At 36.0% G+C, this 16,817-nt stretch overlaps 1 protein-coding gene across 7 annotated transcripts in view; it reads left to right on the top strand.

Annotated features, from left to right (window-relative positions):
- Positions 1-16,817, top strand: part of DNAH12 (dynein axonemal heavy chain 12) — a 59,056-nt gene that overhangs the window by 10,945 nt on the left and 31,294 nt on the right. For 6 of the 7 annotated variants that reach the window (XM_027728371.2, XM_027728388.2, XM_039379347.1 and 3 more), the window contains 21 exons: positions 1,342-1,476; positions 2,199-2,392; positions 3,405-3,639; positions 4,224-4,409; positions 4,801-5,001; positions 6,041-6,235; positions 6,446-6,567; positions 6,671-6,953; positions 7,541-7,660; positions 8,063-8,219; positions 8,444-8,616; positions 9,193-9,345; positions 9,753-9,992; positions 10,976-11,221; positions 11,502-11,621; positions 12,335-12,444; positions 13,226-13,409; positions 14,148-14,288; positions 15,211-15,294; positions 15,377-15,565; positions 16,167-16,286. In XM_027728371.2, the coding sequence (XP_027584172.2) occupies positions 1,342-1,476; positions 2,199-2,392; positions 3,405-3,639; positions 4,224-4,409; positions 4,801-5,001; positions 6,041-6,235; positions 6,446-6,567; positions 6,671-6,953; positions 7,541-7,660; positions 8,063-8,219; positions 8,444-8,616; positions 9,193-9,345; positions 9,753-9,992; positions 10,976-11,221; positions 11,502-11,621; positions 12,335-12,444; positions 13,226-13,409; positions 14,148-14,288; positions 15,211-15,294; positions 15,377-15,565; positions 16,167-16,286 (3,588 nt within the window). The remainder of the gene's footprint in view (positions 1-1,341; positions 1,477-2,198; positions 2,393-3,404; positions 3,640-4,223; positions 4,410-4,800; positions 5,002-6,040; positions 6,236-6,445; positions 6,568-6,670; positions 6,954-7,540; positions 7,661-8,062; positions 8,220-8,443; positions 8,617-9,192; positions 9,346-9,752; positions 9,993-10,975; positions 11,222-11,501; positions 11,622-12,334; positions 12,445-13,225; positions 13,410-14,147; positions 14,289-15,210; positions 15,295-15,376; positions 15,566-16,166; positions 16,287-16,817) is intronic. The other variant, XM_039379348.1, reaches the window with a different exon arrangement.

Below are 16,817 nucleotides of genomic sequence, written 5' to 3'. Positions count from 1 at the left end.
TAGGTTTTTCTAACAAAAGAGGACTTTTTGTGGATGAAATTTAAAACTGTCACTGTAGCTTAAAAGCTTCAGTGAGTCTTATTATCCTGGTTTGTTTGTGGTCAGTAGTAGGTAATACATAGGAAGGTGAAAATTCACTACACTGCACTTATCTAGTACTGAAAATGTAACTGCCAGGCCCTTAATAAGACTGAATGCCTGGACAAGAAGTCATTTAGTTAAAGTGATATTTTGTTCTGTCAATAAAAGCACAGTGGGAACAGTGTCTTTTATGTGGCAATTGTTAATAGAAAATATTCAACATCTCATTTCCTATGTGTGACTACAGATTACTTTCCTTCCACTTGTGTGCATTCATCTTGATTAGCAGTTTTTGCCTTTTAGTGTTCTCTTGGCTTTCTGTAGAAATTTAGCATGGATTTAATAATTTCTTCTAAATTTTGTTAAGAATTAATAATTTTTAAATTTTTTTTTTTAAATCACAATCTTTTAAATATCACAATCAAGGATTTCACTTTTACTAAGTCTTATTTAGGTACTAAGGAGTATGTCCAAGGGTGGCAAATATGCCTCTGACTGAAAACATACCCAACTTGGGAGACTGCTAGGTCTGTAAAACACTTTGTTTGCATGTAATCATTTTTTAATCCCCAATAAATCAGTAAAATTAATTTTCTACTTCTGTGCAGAGAGTCCATGATGGTTGGTCTAACTCTTTAATGTAAAAGGTAGTACAGAGTGGATCTGACTCAGAGTACCTCAGCAGGGTATTGCTCCATAGCTGAGTGATCTGCAGTGTGCTAGAGCTTGAGGACAAGAACAACTTCACATCAAGTTTTCATGAGTCTCTATCTTCGCATTTTATGCTCTCAGATATGAGTCAGTTCTTATCCTAATACAAAAGGAAAAGACTGGTTCCTCCTGTGGAGAAGTTCTGTTTGTCTGCTTCACAACTTTGCCTGGTGATGGGTGTCCTTGTCTTAGGAGATCTCCTCTCCCTTGGTTGATGTCTTGTTTGGTACCTTAAAACTAACCCTTCTGTGTGCAGACACAGTGCTTTAGACTGCTCTGGTGTTCTAGAATTTCTGCCTTTTACAGCAGTAGGTACATGTGGGATAGCAAAGGCTTTCAACAACTGTAGGTGTTCTTTTTGGCAGTGAAATACTGAATCCCAAAGATGAGAATCTCTCTTTTTTTCAGTAATACTTTCCCATCTTTTGTCTGATTGCTGAAGGAGGCCTTTGTACTGTGTTTAGATGGTACTGGGTATGTTAATCACTGAAAGCATTAAACACCTTTGCAATGCTTTTTTTTCATTTAAAAAAATCAATTGTTTTGTAGCTGATTGAACAATCTAAAAGTGTCAGAGAGCAAGAAGTACTGCAGAAGTGTGATAACCTGCGGGAGGAATTAGACAAGCTGGCAGATTCTGTGGCAGAATTAGAAGAATATTCAGAACTGGATTGCATGCAACAGGTTTGATTAGCAGTTAAAAAAGGGTAGAAATGTTTTGTGTGTTTAATACACTTTTGTATAAAGCATGGAATTGTAGCCATAGTGATATTATTTGCAAATAACTTGAGTGGAATTTGAACTTCCTTTCCTATTTTTGGTATATCGAGGAACTGAAGGAAAAAAACATAGCAGTTCAGAAAGAGTGTTTGATAGCAATTTTGTATCTTTTTTCTGTGAACCTCGAAACTTTTTTGTTCTGCTAATGAAGAGCAGACCACTGGCTCCAAAACTTTCTGAATTTCTATCAGTATTTTGTAGTTACCAGAGCATGTCTTGCACTTTAATTGGATTATACTGCATTTGTGCTTAGTAAGCAATTTTGTTTCTTAAAAACAAAACGCTTCAAAGCACAAAACAGAAATCCTAAGCTAATAAATCCCAGTTGCCCTTATGATATGTGAGGCCATAAAAAAGTGTGTGCCTACCTCCCAGAACAGTGAGTTTTAAAGCTCAAATATTTTGAAAATACTGTAAAATTGAATAATGAGAAAACCAACTTCACTTTTCATTGTGTTTGTCTGGATTCTTCATGGTTTATCTACTCAAGTATAAGTAGAAAAGTTTTTAACTTACGTTTTCTAAAATTTTAATATGAAGGCTTATTATATTTTGATATCTTATTTTGATAGCTGTCCAGAGCATAGTTCAGTTCTCTCTCAAGTCATCCCATTATTTGATTTCAGTATGTGGCTGATGTGAAGACATTACAGAAAACCATACAGGACACTGATGAAACAGTAGCTCTTATTAACAACGAAGAGATTCTGCTCGGATGGAAGCCGAGTGACTTCCCAGTCCTCAACAACGTAAAAGCTGAGATAGAGCCATATCAGAAACTCTTTAATCTTATACTGAAATGGCAGCGAACAGAAAAAAGGTAATTCAACTATAATGACAGAGAGTGAGGAAAAAAAAATGCTCACGCTGCTCCTATTCATGTCAGACATAGAATATGGATTCATTTTCTTGCCAACGCATGTTTTTAGGAAGCCAAATGTAATAGCAAGCTAACATACCTAGCAGGTTTGTTTTTAATTCAGCTAGAAAAAACGTCAGGGTTTTTTTTATTATTTTTTTAAATGTAATGATGGAATCATAGAATCATAGGATGTTCTGAGTTGGAAGGGACTCACAAGAATCATTGAGTCCAGCTCCTGGCCCTGCACAGGATACCCCCAAGAATCACACCATGTGCCTGGGAGCAAAGGAGCATATCTCAGACTGGGTTCTAACTGTATTAGTTATTTTAGTGAAGCCTTTAATAAGACAAGCTCTGAGGGAGAAATTTATTAGGAAGAAAAATTTGAATGAGTTATGAGACGTTTTGTGTACCAGAAAAGGAAGAAGTTCAATTAGAAAGCTTATAAACTGTATGTAATGAAAACTGTGTTTAACATAACAGCTGCCCAAAATACTGTGCAGGGGGGCTTGAATGCATTGCTGTCTGGTGGCTACATCCTACCACAAAAACTGTATTCTGTATCTAAATTATGTGAGATTGTTTATCATTTCCTGCACTCTTCAGAAGTTATAACGTGCTATAGCTAGAAAGTATGGGGGTTTTGAAAATACAAGACCCAGTGTGATTTTAAATGTCATATGTTGATCTCTATCCAGAGGTTAATTGAAATATTTGTCAGTTCATGCAGTTACTCAGTTTCAGTATGTGACTGACTTGAGAGAACTGCACAAATACACAGAAGAGTGTGATTGAACCACCTGTAGTTGTGCATTAGAATTTTGCATAGAATGACAATAATTGGAAAGAAGATCTTTGCTTTAATTTAAATAACTATTACTGTACACCTTGTTTATGTTGCAAAACCAAGTGTTAAATATTTGTGGGATGCATTTGTTATTCTGTCTTCTAACCTTGTGTTTTTTCTCAGATGGATGGATGGTACCTTTTTGGAACTAAATGGGGAAAGCATGGAGGCTGAGCTTGATGAGTTTTATAGAGAGCTATATAAAGTGACAAAACTCTTCCAACAAAGGAAGAAAATGCCACAGGACAGGAAAAAGACACCACGACCCAAAGAAGAAGCGAAGACAGTAAAAGCAGTAAAGGCTAATACAACTCTTACAATGTGTTCTTCAGTTCTGGAGCAGGTTAAAGAGTTTAAGGTAAGAAAAAGTGAGGGATGTTAATATCTGATGCTGAGGGACAAATGCTAAATTCAGTGCTCAGTACAGGTAGATGATGCAGTGTCAGAGACTATTATTAGAGAGAGAGAGAGAACACACACTGAATCACCATTTCCAGATTGTACTGTCCCATTCATTTTAATAAAATTGATTTGGTTTTTTTTATGGTTTTAGGAATGTGAATTGTTAATGAGTGAACACATACAGGAGAAAAGTAATTTTTGGGTGCAAAGAAACATTTGAGGATGCAGTTGGAAATTTTGAAATGGGACTCTATGTTAATGTACATGCAAACAAAATTTACCATAATATAGCTGAAAAATTGTTCATTTTCTCTTTTCTTCTAAGGCTGTGCTTAAGAGTTGTATATTTCCTCTTCAGTAACTAATATAATTATTTAGAAATGGAAGGGATAACTGAATGGAGCCATCTACACTTGTCAGAAAAAATTTTCATGTCATCAAGTACTACAGCAGAATTTTAAATGCACATCAGAGATTATTAAAAGTTAAGAAATTATTCATATGACAGTTTTTACCTTATCCATGTCTTTTCTGAATTAGGAGAATATTCCCACTGTGACTGTCTTTTGTAACCCTGGCATGAGAGATCGTCACTGGGAGCGGATGTCAAATATAGTAGGATATGATTTAACCCCAGATGCTGGAACTACCCTGAGAAAAATTTTAAAGCAGAATCTAGGCCCTCATTTGGAAGAGTTTACAGCTATAAGTGTGGGTGCAAGCAAGGTAAGCACAGAGATTTAATCATGACAAATATGACATCTGGTCTCTTGGTGAATACTTTATGACTTACTAGAATTTTTTGTCTTTGCCTTTAGGCAGCAAAAGAGATTTGGTGAAACTTAAATGATTAGATAATCCATTAGATGATAAGATGTTAATGATGATTAGATGATAATGTGCAAGTAAACATTTGTATCTTGTGTTACATTGTTAGTATTTCCCAAGTGTCCTGCTTTCTGTGTGCTAGAAAATGATATACTGAGGAAAAGCAATAACAATTAACTTGTGCTGTTAGAGCAAAAGAGCTTATTCAGCTAGATAAACTTATATGTTGAATTAATGAGTTGGAAAAACCAATTCAGTGACTACACCAAACTATTTTCTTTTTAAATAGGAATTTTCCTTGGAGAAAGCAATGCATACCATGATGGAAGTCTGGGATTCAATTTCCTTCAATACAAATTTGTATCGTGAGACTGGTATTCACATTCTGTCTTCAGTGGATGAAATTCAGGCTCTTCTTGATGACCAGATTATGAAAACTCAGACAATGAGAGGATCACCTTTCATTAAACCATTTGACAAAGAAATCAGGGTACAATCAGTATTTTTTCAACCATTTTTATTTGTAGGATAACTACTGTGCAAGAGTGTACTATTTGTATTACAACTTTATTGTTTGAGTTGTGAATTAAATGCTGTCATTGATTTTCCAGCAAGAATACTGTGAATTTATGTGAGTCATACTTACCTTATTTCTGTTTTGATATTCCTTTTTCCACTGGGATCCAAGTGCAACCAAGAGAATGTGATTATTTTTTCACATCTTTTGTGAAATCACCATTTCCATTGGTGTCTTTAACCTTGCTTCTTAATAACTGGAAATTATGTTTCTCTTATTGTTAATAAGAACATTTAGTAATTTAGTTTTGGACTCAGTTTTTCCCTGAGCAAGGAAACTTCTTAATGGCTGGGAGGTTTTTTAATCAGACCTCACAAAAATGATGGGAGCACTTTACACCTGGGTAAAGTCTTTGTGGTGCTAACACCATGACTAGTGACAGGAGAGAAGCTGCTGGGATTGCTTTGCAGTTCTTTGTTGGTTTATGTAGGAAATCTTCAGGCTCAAGCAGGTTCAGTGTACAAATGCCATATTTACCCTTACAGACAGCAGATACAGGGGTATCTGTTATTGTCCACTTTAGGGAAAGGATACTGGACTGGCTGAATCTCTCCTGTGATTTAATGTGGCCTTTCTGGTATTCTGGTGTCCCTGCTGTAATGCAGCTGCAAGAGCTCCTTGCTGTGAGGAGATGAAACAGAATTTTTCACTGGTAGCCTCCTGAGTATTGCTTGACCTTTAAGTTGCTAAAAGTTGATAGCACCAAAGTGATAACTGCATTTTAGAAAATTTGTTTCCAAGTAGGTAAAAGTGCTGAGTTCCTTTGGCTTTTGTATATGCGAAAGAACCTAAATACTCATAAATATGTTTCTTTTATTTAGTTTATTGTTAGATGATTATTTTTTTCTCTTTGGGAGCTAGAATACCCCAGTGTCTACCTTTCTTGAATTTATTGTCTCTAGCATTATTTGCTTGGAAATATCAAGATAACATTCTTTAAATATTTATTAAGGAATGGGAAAGTCGCTTAATTCAAATTCAGGAGAATATTGATGATTGGCTGAAGGTACAAGCACAGTGGCTTTATTTGGAACCCATTTTTTCCTCTGAGGATATTATGCAACAGATGCCAGAAGAGGGGCGACATTTCCAGACTGTGGATAGATTCTGGAGAGAGATTATGAAATTTTGTGCTGAAGACCCAAAGGTAAGGGAAATTCCCATTACTAACGGGAAACAGGAGCTTCTCTCACTTTTTCTTTTGGGTGGGGATGCTTTGTTTTCAGAATATATACTATAAACTACAACATCAGTTGCCTGGGCTTTCTAGGAACAAAGTCACGTTGTTCTTTATTTGATTAACTTCTACTGTTTGAAGTATTTTATTGAACTGACAGTTTGCATGTGTTCGTTCCAGGTTCTTGTTGCTACTTCCTTGCCAGGGTTAACAGAGAAGCTTCAGACCAGTAATGAGCTTCTAGACAAAATCATGAAAGGGCTTAATGCTTACCTTGAGAAAAAACGTCTCTTCTTTCCCCGGTAGGATGAGTTTTGGCTGTTTAAAAAATGCAAATACTGAATGTTTAAGTGGCTTGATAATACAGTTGTCTTTTTTCTTTTTTTTTTTTCTAATTTTTTTTAGCTTCTTTTTCTTGTCTAATGATGAAATGTTGGAGATCCTGTCAGAGACTAAGGATCCTCTCAGAGTTCAGCCTCACTTGAAGAAGTGTTTTGAAGGCATTGCTAAGCTGGATTTCCTTCGCAATTTGGATATTAAAGGAATGTGTAGTTCCGAAGGCGAGCGCGTACAACTGATTTCAAACATTTCTACTTCTGAAGCTCGAGGTGCAGTGGAGAAGTGGTTAATTCAAGTAGAAGACATTATGCTGAAGACTATACGTGATGTTATTGACAAATCAAGAATGGTATGGGGTTTGTGATAATTAAATAACTGTAGCACCTATCTTTATTTTATGACTGTCTCTTGGCTTTCTAAAATTCTTCCTCAGCACAGGAGTTAATGCAGTTACAGGGCCAGGACCGTGTTAATGTAACTTGTATTTATAGGCTGGTGACATAAGAAAGAGTTTAGTTTGAGTAAGAATCAACAGGATACAAATTCTTTTAAAAGTTTGACAGTAACACTGTTTATGGGATATATCCTGATGTAAATAATTTGGGTTTCTTTACTTACAATTTAGAAGTGCAACACCTTTAAGTGCTTTCTCCCTCCTAAAAGAAAATCACTAGACAGAATATGTTTCTTTGTATGAAGTTGACAAGTTGCAAATATTTATGTAATATGGAAAGATACTTGCAAGATTCTTTAAAATTACTGAATAACAAATTGCAAATCTAAGGGAGAAAAAGCATTTAAAAGTCTATTTGGATGCTGCAAATAGAAAAATAATATTTTTTTAGCAAAGAATATTAATAGGATCACCTTATATACTTCTGTATTACAATATATATTCACATATATATGTTTGTATACTGTATTTAACTCTTTCAGGCATATCTGGAGACTGAGAGAAAGCGGTGGGTTCTGGAGTGGCCTGGACAAGTAGTGTTGTGTGTGTCTCAGATGTACTGGACAAGTGAGGTACATGAAGTTCTTCGTAGTGGACCTGAGGTACTGCGTAATGCATACATTTTTTTAAATCTTTCTTAATGTTTCATTTCAGCTGATGTATTTTGCTTCATCAAGTATCTTTCCACAATCAAAATAAAATTTGAAAAATTACAAGTACATGAGTTTGACATATGTGAATTTATGTACAGTGATTTATACCTTTCATTCAAGTACTTGCACCCTTCATTCAAGTATTCTTGTTTAGAGCAAGCGTAGATTAAAATGTAACTTTGCAACATAAATGCATAACTGTGAATGAGAGAGAAGTTGATGCAAAAACATGACAATTGAAAAGAATAGATTAATAAGCAACCACTGTTAAAATATTTAGTCAACATGAAGAAATCTGGAACACTTGAAACTGTGGTGTAAACAGTTTCAAAATTACCTTTTCTCTCCTAGGGTTTAAAGGGTTATTATGATACACTTCAGCTTCAACTTAATGATATTGTAGAGCTGGTAAGAGGAAAACTGTCAAAGCAAACAAGGACTACACTGGGTGCCTTGGTTACTATTGATGTTCATGCTAGAGATGTCATCAAGGAAATGATTGAAAATGGTAATTATCTTTTAAAACACTTTTCTTCACGTGTCTTTACACATAGTTAATGAAAAATAGTTAACCAATCAGATTTTACTGCCTAAAACAGTACAGTATTAAGATGGGTTTTGGATATGAGCACCAACATTAATAATTTCAAAGCAGTTTTAAATTTATCTGTAATAGAAGATCCAGTTATCTAAAATGTCTTTTATGACTGCTTTCAACTCTGTGTTCATCAGGTGTGCAGAGTGAGACAGACTTTCAGTGGCTTGCACAGCTCCGCTATTATTGGCAGTCTGAGAACGTCCGTGTTTGCATCATCAACTGCAACGTCAAATACGCCTACGAGTATCTGGGGAACTCCCCACGCCTCGTCATCACCCCTCTCACTGACAGGTGTTACCGCACCCTGGTAGGGCCTTCCAGCAGTGCCATGAGACTGCATTTATGTGCTAGAGTGTTCCTTCCACTGTTCATTACAGCCATGCTTTTAGGGCTTACAGCTGCTGTCAGACTCTGCTGTTGCTGCTGAAATGAGGTTTTCAAAGATTTTACTTCCTGTGGAATATTGGATGTGAGACTCACTCGTAACAACAAATCTGGACAGCACACCAACCTGGCTGAAATATTTGTGGATTGTTCTGTTGTGGATGTGGTTTTCTTAAAATGCAAATAGAAAAAACACCCAGTATTTTATTGCTGTATGGATTATGAGAACACAGAGTACTTTTCTGATGTTCTGTTAGGTTGCTAACCTAAGTGAAGAAGGAGCCACTTGTGATGATATTGTTCCTAAGAGTAGTACAAGTTTGGTAACTTTTTAGTACCCTGACTCTTAGCAGAGGTGTTTATTATTGTATTGGTTTATCCTCAGCTAACCTGACAACTGAAAGTTACCAAAGTCATCTCAGACACAGCTTTTCTCACTATCATTTACTGCAGTTTCTTTGCCGGAGTATAATTTCCATTAACTATTTCTGTGGTTTAGATTGGAGCCTTTTATTTAAACCTCGGTGGTGCGCCAGAGGGTCCAGCAGGGACAGGTAAAACAGAGACCACCAAAGATTTGGCTAAAGCCCTTGCTGTTCAGTGTGTTGTCTTCAACTGCTCTGATGGCCTTGATTACCTGGCAATGGGAAAGGTAAATGGAAAATAAATATAATTTGCATTTTATTTTTAGGATGAAAATTGTAGGGTCCCTACTTTGCAGAGGTGCTTAAATAAATGTGGCACCTGTGGTCTGCCATCCTGGATGCTACATAGTGGTCTCTACATTTTCTGTGCTTTATGAAATCCTGTTAAATTGCTAATTAAAACTTGAAAGAAACAAGAGTTCATAGGATTGGGATCTTCTGATTTAGCTTTCTTTAGAACCAAGAAAAAACTTTGTTCTTCAGTATATCACAGACCTATGATCTAAACAGGCTGAGATATTATCGTAATTGTCTATGTGTGTGTGTAATTAAACTTACAACATGACACTCTTAGTTTCTTTTGAATCTTCAAAGGCTCTGTACCAATATTATTGCTCTCTTTCTTCCTTTGCAGTTTTTCAAGGGTTTGGCTTCATCAGGTGCCTGGGCATGTTTTGATGAATTCAATCGCATCGAACTGGAAGTGCTGTCTGTGGTGGCCCAGCAGATCCTGTGCATCCAGAGAGCCATCCAGACAAAACAAGAAACGTTTCTCTTTGAAGGAACTGAGCTGAAGCTTAACCCCAACTGTTTCATAGCTATTACTATGAATCCAGGTTATGCAGGACGTTCTGAACTTCCAGATAATCTGAAGGTAAAATAATAAAATGGATGCTTCTGCTTAAGAATGAGCTTTTCCAAAAAAATTGAGGGAACCTGCGTATTGCTGGTACTAATCCAGACTTGACCACCTGGAATATAAACATACACCTGTTATAAGATTTACACATACTGAGCCTGGGGTTTTTTCTTTCCTCCTGAGTACTTTGTTCTTTTTTAAGGAATTCAAAATATATTTAATTTTCTCATGTTTATTAGTGTTTTTCTTATTATTTTTCCAGGCCAAAGACAAGTGGCAGGCCGTGGATAGATTAAAATGTTTGGGTACTAACTTTGTAAGATGGACAGGTATTTTGGGAAAAATGCTTTATGAAAATCTTATTTAAAAGGGGTGTTAGTGAGTGACACTTAATAGATGGAATGAACTGGCTTAGATTACCTGATAAAATAAGACCTTTGAGGTGATTGTTTTGACTATAAGAGCTGTTTCACTGAGGAGGCTTGGCTAACTGAAAGCAGAGATGATGCAGAATGAGGAACACACCAACTGCAGTTTGCTTAAGGAAAGGAAGTGTATCCTCTCACTTGCCATGGACCATGTTTTCCTTCCTTACTGCTGTGCTGGGTGTATCCATGCAAGGGCAAACTGCATTCTTGAGACACTGATGAGGGAAGAACTGGGAGAGGCAGTGTCTTTTCTGGACTGGATTGTACATTGAGATGGATGTTGATGACAGATTAACTTTCTAGGGAGTCACAAGCTGCAAATATTGATAATTCTTCTATTTCATCGGCTCCCAAATGTTCTGCAGGCCACTGCTTTCTAGTGTAACTATTTTAAATTATCTACAGTTTGCCTCATCAAACTTAGCATTACTTTGTTGAACATGCTGTTACTGTTTTCAGTTAGAAATGCTGTGATGGGGTTACTACTAATCCAACACCTGTAAAAGTTCTCAATTACTTCCCATTTCTCAATTACTTATTTAAAGATATTTCTTTGGGTATATATTTCAGGTTCTTTTCCGAACAGTAGCCATGATGGTTCCTAACTATGCTCTGATAGCAGAGATTTCACTCTATTCATATGGATTTTTGAATGCTAAGTCTTTGTCAGTGAAGATAGTCATGACTTACAGGCTCTGTTCAGAGCAGCTTTCCTCCCAGTACCACTATGACTATGGCATGAGAGCAGTCAAGGCTGTGTTGGTGGCTGCTGGGAATCTGAAGCTGAAATTTCCCACAGAAGATGAAGATATATTGGTGAGTTCCTGAGGGAATAATTCTTTAAGGAATTTTATAGATGCCCACAGCTGTGAGTTCTGAAGGCAGTTCCACCACATCCTGCCCCATTGCTGATCCATGTTTCTTAATTCATGAAATGAAGATAATAAAATACACAAATGGCACAGTTGGGCTTAACTGCTTATCAAAGGCACCACTTAATGAATTAATCTGTTACATATTAGATTATTTTAATTGCTGAACAGTTTATTCTGTGTCTGTTAACAGGAACATTAAAATGTATATTTGTTTCTTCTAGCTTCTTAGATCCATTAAAGATGTGAATGAGCCTAAATTTTTGTCCCATGATATACCTCTCTTCATGGGTATAACCAGTGATTTATTTCCTGGAATTAAGCTTCCTGAGGCAGACTACAATGTAAGTACTCTTGTAATTTTTCCTTGGTCATAATCATTGTTGGTTGGTTTTTGGTGATTTGGTTTTTAACCAAGTGCAATTAATTTAGTGAGTTATTGCAAGATGAGAAAAATTGCTGAATATTTGCAATGAAACTCAGTACCAAAGAAAATTCTTTTATCTGTGCTGAATTTAATCCACATCTGAGTTCCCTTACATTCAGAGGGATTGTGTCCTACAGATTGGAAGCTGACCTGCAGATTTTCCAAATTTTAGGCTCTGACTGATTTCTTTCCTAATTTTTGGACATAATTTAATGAGATTAAACTTTCTGTTTGTATTTTATTTATAGCAATACTTAAAGCACAGCTCCTTTGTAGGAGGATTGTTGGGAAGAAGATGAGTATGTTGGAAAAGACAAAATGGATTAACTTTTAAGTTTCAAATAAATACTACAATCTTGATAAAAGTGTATTGTTCCAAAGCATACAACTGGTTTCCTGATGGTGATGTGCCTTCTCCTCAAGATAAAAATTGTAGTTAAATCCTGTTCAAGCACATAAAGTACAGAAGTTACTTTTTTTCTCCAGGAGGTTTGCTATATTCTGACTAGTAGTATTGCAGTTATTAATTAATTTGAAACCCTTATTGATGAACATAGACTGTTTTACTGTAGTACAAGACAGTAATTTAAATTGTAGCAATGATAAGATTATGATCTGTTTTGATTTCAGGATTTTCTGGAATGTGCCAACGAATGTTGCATTCAACATAATGTCCAACCTGTAACAACTTTTATGGAGAAAATTATACAGACATATGAAATGATGATTGTTAGACATGGGTAAGATTCTCATCACTGTTTCACAAGCAGTATCTTTTGTAATTTTGACTTAGACTGTAGCAGTTTTTTATATGAAGTTATAAGAGGTTTTAAGGGTGGCAAAATGTTCCTATTTGTATTGGAACAGTTGATCACTGATACTACTTGTAATGTCCAAAAATTCTTGTGCCTGTTTGTCTGGGGAATTGTACTCTTCTTGATGTCAGAAGTAGCCTCACATGTATAGTGATTTTAGGTATTGATATCAGTATGGACTTAGGATTGTAAATGTTTGTATTAAAATACTAGTTATCAGATCTGTGCCATTTTATTCCAAGCTTTTATTACAGAATAACAACTGTGTGGAGAAAATATATACAATGTGACATTAGCCATATGATGGTTAATATTCAGTTCATTGATTAATCTTCTCTCTGAGACCTTCTTATAGTCACATCCCTCTGCTGGATGACTACAAAAGTTTTCTGTTTGTGTTCTTCCAGTGTTAAAAACTCTGCCTACCTTGAAGTGAAACTCCAAAGTAATCTCATTCAGCAAATAATTGAACTAGTCATAAAATCTAAGTTTTAGAGGACAACATGCATACAGTGCATGTGCAAATAAACTGGTTTTGCTGAGATGATGTTTTGTATATACAAAGCAAATTTACTTGCTCTGATTTTTGAAAATTAGGTGAAAATTAGCTGTAAGCATGTTTGATGCTGTTGGCCTTCATGTGATCTGTAAAAGTCTAAGTTGGAAGACAAATTTATTAATAGCAGGGGTTTTTTCCATCTGACAGCTTCATGCTGGTAGGGGAACCTTTTTCTGGGAAGACCAAAGTTCTCCATGTGTTGGCAAATACACTGTCTCTTATGAAAAAGCGTGGTTATGGTGAAGAAGAAAAAGTGATTTATAGAACTATGAATCCAAAATCGATCACTATGGGTCAGCTTTTTGGGCAGTTTGATCCAATATCCCATGAGGTATGTTTAAAAGATAGTGTTTCCTGCATATGTCAGACCTCCATTATTCTGGATAGTAAACTGTTGAATTCGTGATTTCATGATTTTAAACACAGATGAGAACACAATTGTAAATTTTGTTTTAACTAATACTTTTATGGCTTGTTTTTAATTAGTATATAGAAATGCTGTGTCAAGCATGTATGCAGTTATATAAGTTGAAATATGAAAAAAAAAAAGAACAGTACCATTTCAAAGGTCATCATCCTAACATTGTTACATCCATGCTAGGAAATCATATCAAACTTAGCTGTATTAATTTCTCTGTCTATTCTTAATCTGTATAATCAAAGTAATGCAAAAACTATGTAGAAAAATTTATGAACTCATGTGTGAAACCTAGGTTTGGAGAAGGAACAATATGGATAAGTGAATGTGAAATAGTAAAAATTAGGGTGACTGGGGAGAAACAGATGCAAGGCAGAGCAGAAGCACTTCTAAGTCTCAGTAAATTGAATTGCTGGTCTTTTTTGTTACAATATTTTTTTTCAAGTGAAAAAGACTCTCTTTTAAAATCTGCTGATGTCGCAAGACCCCCAGTGAAACTGTTAAGTCGTGCGGTGCTCTCTGCACAACAGGAGAGAAGAATGAAAAGGGAGGGCTGATGGAAAGCAAAGGGAAGGGGGTCTGTGACTCGAGGCTCAGGTTGAACTCTCTGTTCTCTGTCTCCCTTGCCATTCCCACGTCCACCCCCACTAGTGGACAGATGGTGTCGTTGCTACGACCTTCAGGGAGTTCGCCTTGTCTGAGACCCCCGACCGCAAGTGGGTGATCTTTGACGGCCCCATCGACACTCTGTGGATAGAAAGCATGAACACGGTGCTGGATGACAACAAAAAGGTATCAGCCAGTGCAAATCAAGGCCTAAATAAAACAATGTGACATTTTGAAAATATTCTTCTCCATATAAAATTCCAAATACAAACTAAAGTGCGTGGCATTTGGAAAGAGCAAGCAAGGGCAAGGTGGCATTACAAGGCGTAAGCTTCTTTTTTTGGTGGTTTTTTGGTTGGGGTTTTATTTGTTTGTTTTGTTTTACTTTATTGGAATCATAATCACAGAATCAGCTCATTGCTGAAAGGCATTGAATAGATAGTATTTCCATAATGTCATATTGTGATTTTGTAACATAAATAATTAAAATTTAATTTTCAAAAATTACAATTACTTATATTCAGTGTAAATCCCATAGTTTCTAAACCTGCACAAACTTAGACATACTTCAAGACAATCCCAACACACAAAGGGTTGTAGTTTCAAAGTAATGGCTTCTGAAGTCAAAGTTGTAACCTTACAGCACTTTTATAAATGTGCCCTAGGAATCTCAAAGTGAATATAAAAATTGGAGAAAACATTTTATCTTTAAGTTCTGGATGATAATGTGTCAAAATTCTCAAACTGGACTTTTATTTTAATTAGTAGAAGTAGTGGGTTTCCAACTGGAATGCTCCAGTATTAGCAATAATAGCAGCAGATATCCTTTCTGCTTTATGCTTCCTGCCTTTTCTTTATCCTGTCATACACAAGATGGATTGTAATGAACCTCACTAGTAGGTTACTGTGAAGTACTGTGATTTAAGTGAAGAATTTAGCTGAAACTTGATTAAAATCTACTGCTACAAGTGAGATAACATTTTATGTGATTGATCTTACCCTTGGTTATACTTGGTTTCTCTGATTTTCATATAGAACTGTGATAGGGAATGTAATTTACAACTAGTTGTGTTTTTTTAATCTTGCATGTAATTTTTTTTCTTTCAAGCTTTGTTTGATGAGTGGGGAAGTCATCCAAATGTCCCCTCAGATGACTCTTATTTTTGAAACAATGGATCTTTCCCAGGCATCAGTAAGTTTATTTTTAATGAAACTATAGAACAAAGTTCAGTATATTAAATGTACAATAAAACGAGTGTACCATTTTCCCTTAGCCTGCTACAGTCAGTCGTTGTGGCATGATTTATTTGGAACCTTCTCAACTGGGTTGGGAGCCTCTTGTTACCTCTTGGTTGAGTAAACTGCCTGAACCTCTGAACTCAAAGGACCATCAAGATCTTCTGCAGGGACTTTTTGACTGGTTGATACCACCAGCATTAAAAGTCCGTCAGAAAAAGTGCAAGGTATTTTTTGCCATTTTTTCCTGCAGTAGCTGCTGACCATTCCCAGTTTGTTACCCTTGGTGGGGAGCGACTGCTCTCTCATGACAAGCACGGTCAGAATGAATAGGCAGCTCTTGGGACCAGTTTGGAAAGCTAAAATGAGAATGTCAGCTAAGACTTGTAACTTGATAGTACTTTCAAAAGTAAAGTAAGTAATTAAAACACTGAATAAAAAGTCTTCCTGAGAGAATTTTGTACATTCTTTTTCTTTAAAGATGTCATGTTGAAGTACTTTTTTAAGTGTTAGGGGAAACATGTGTAGTTCCCTGCGAACTCAGTGTGACATAGTGCTCATGTGTTGCTGTAGTTACTTCTCTGGGGTTTGTTTTGGTTTAAGATGTATGATTGTAGTTGTCACATGGACGTGGTTAATAAACTAAAGGTCGTGACATTTCAGGAATATTGGAGGGTATATGATCTTTTGAGTAAAAGCCAGTGTATACCTTGCCTTCTAAGATTTGTTCAGAAATAGCTAATGATCTAATTCTTTTAGTATTTTAGCTCCAAAAGATAAATGACCTGAGCATGTCAAGTCTAACACCCAGCCCTTTGAATCTCTTAGGAACTGGTACCTACAAGCAACACTAATGTTGTCGTAGCTCTCACGCGGCTTTTCGAAATGTTGATTTGTCCAACTGTGCAAGAAGATCCCACCAACAAAAACATCCGTGCCTGGATCATGGTTGGTTTTTTAGTCTGAAGAAAAATGTGTATTTATTTCTGCACGTGCCGGTTTTCAAAACAATTGTACTAATCAAAACCACTTTAATTTGGGAATAGGAAGCTTGTGAAACAATTTCACTACCTCCTTACTCTCTCTCCCTGTGCTCTGGAGGTGCCCAGATTAGACAGAATTCTTACAAGTAACAAATATGATCCAAAATGTTACTATTGTTCCAATTAACTGGGATAGTGTTTCTGTTAAATGTGCTTTTTAACTAACCAAAGAATTAGCTAAAGCAAAGTGTCTTCTGTCCCTTAAAGGAAATAAAAGTTCATGTAACAATGATTGGTTTGGCTGTTTGAGCAAAATTTCCTTGGGAAGATTGTTTTCTGACTGTTAAAATAGTTGGATCCTCTGTCTGACTCTGTATGATTGTTCTTAGAAAAAACTGAAGAAAACAGAATGTAAAAGTAGTTATTTAAAATTGAATTAGAAAATTCCTAGACCCTGATTTGTGATTAGAACTCTTCTCAGACTTTGTAATGTGAC

Source organism: Pipra filicauda, unplaced genomic scaffold, assembly GCF_003945595.2.
Source record: "Pipra filicauda isolate LSUMZ 115617 unplaced genomic scaffold, ASM394559v2 scaffold165_size2600900_pilon, whole genome shotgun sequence".
Lineage (NCBI taxonomy): Eukaryota > Metazoa > Chordata > Aves > Passeriformes > Pipridae > Pipra > Pipra filicauda.
The sequence above is the reverse complement of the archived record's forward strand: the minus strand, read 5'-3'. Positions and strand labels throughout refer to the sequence as shown.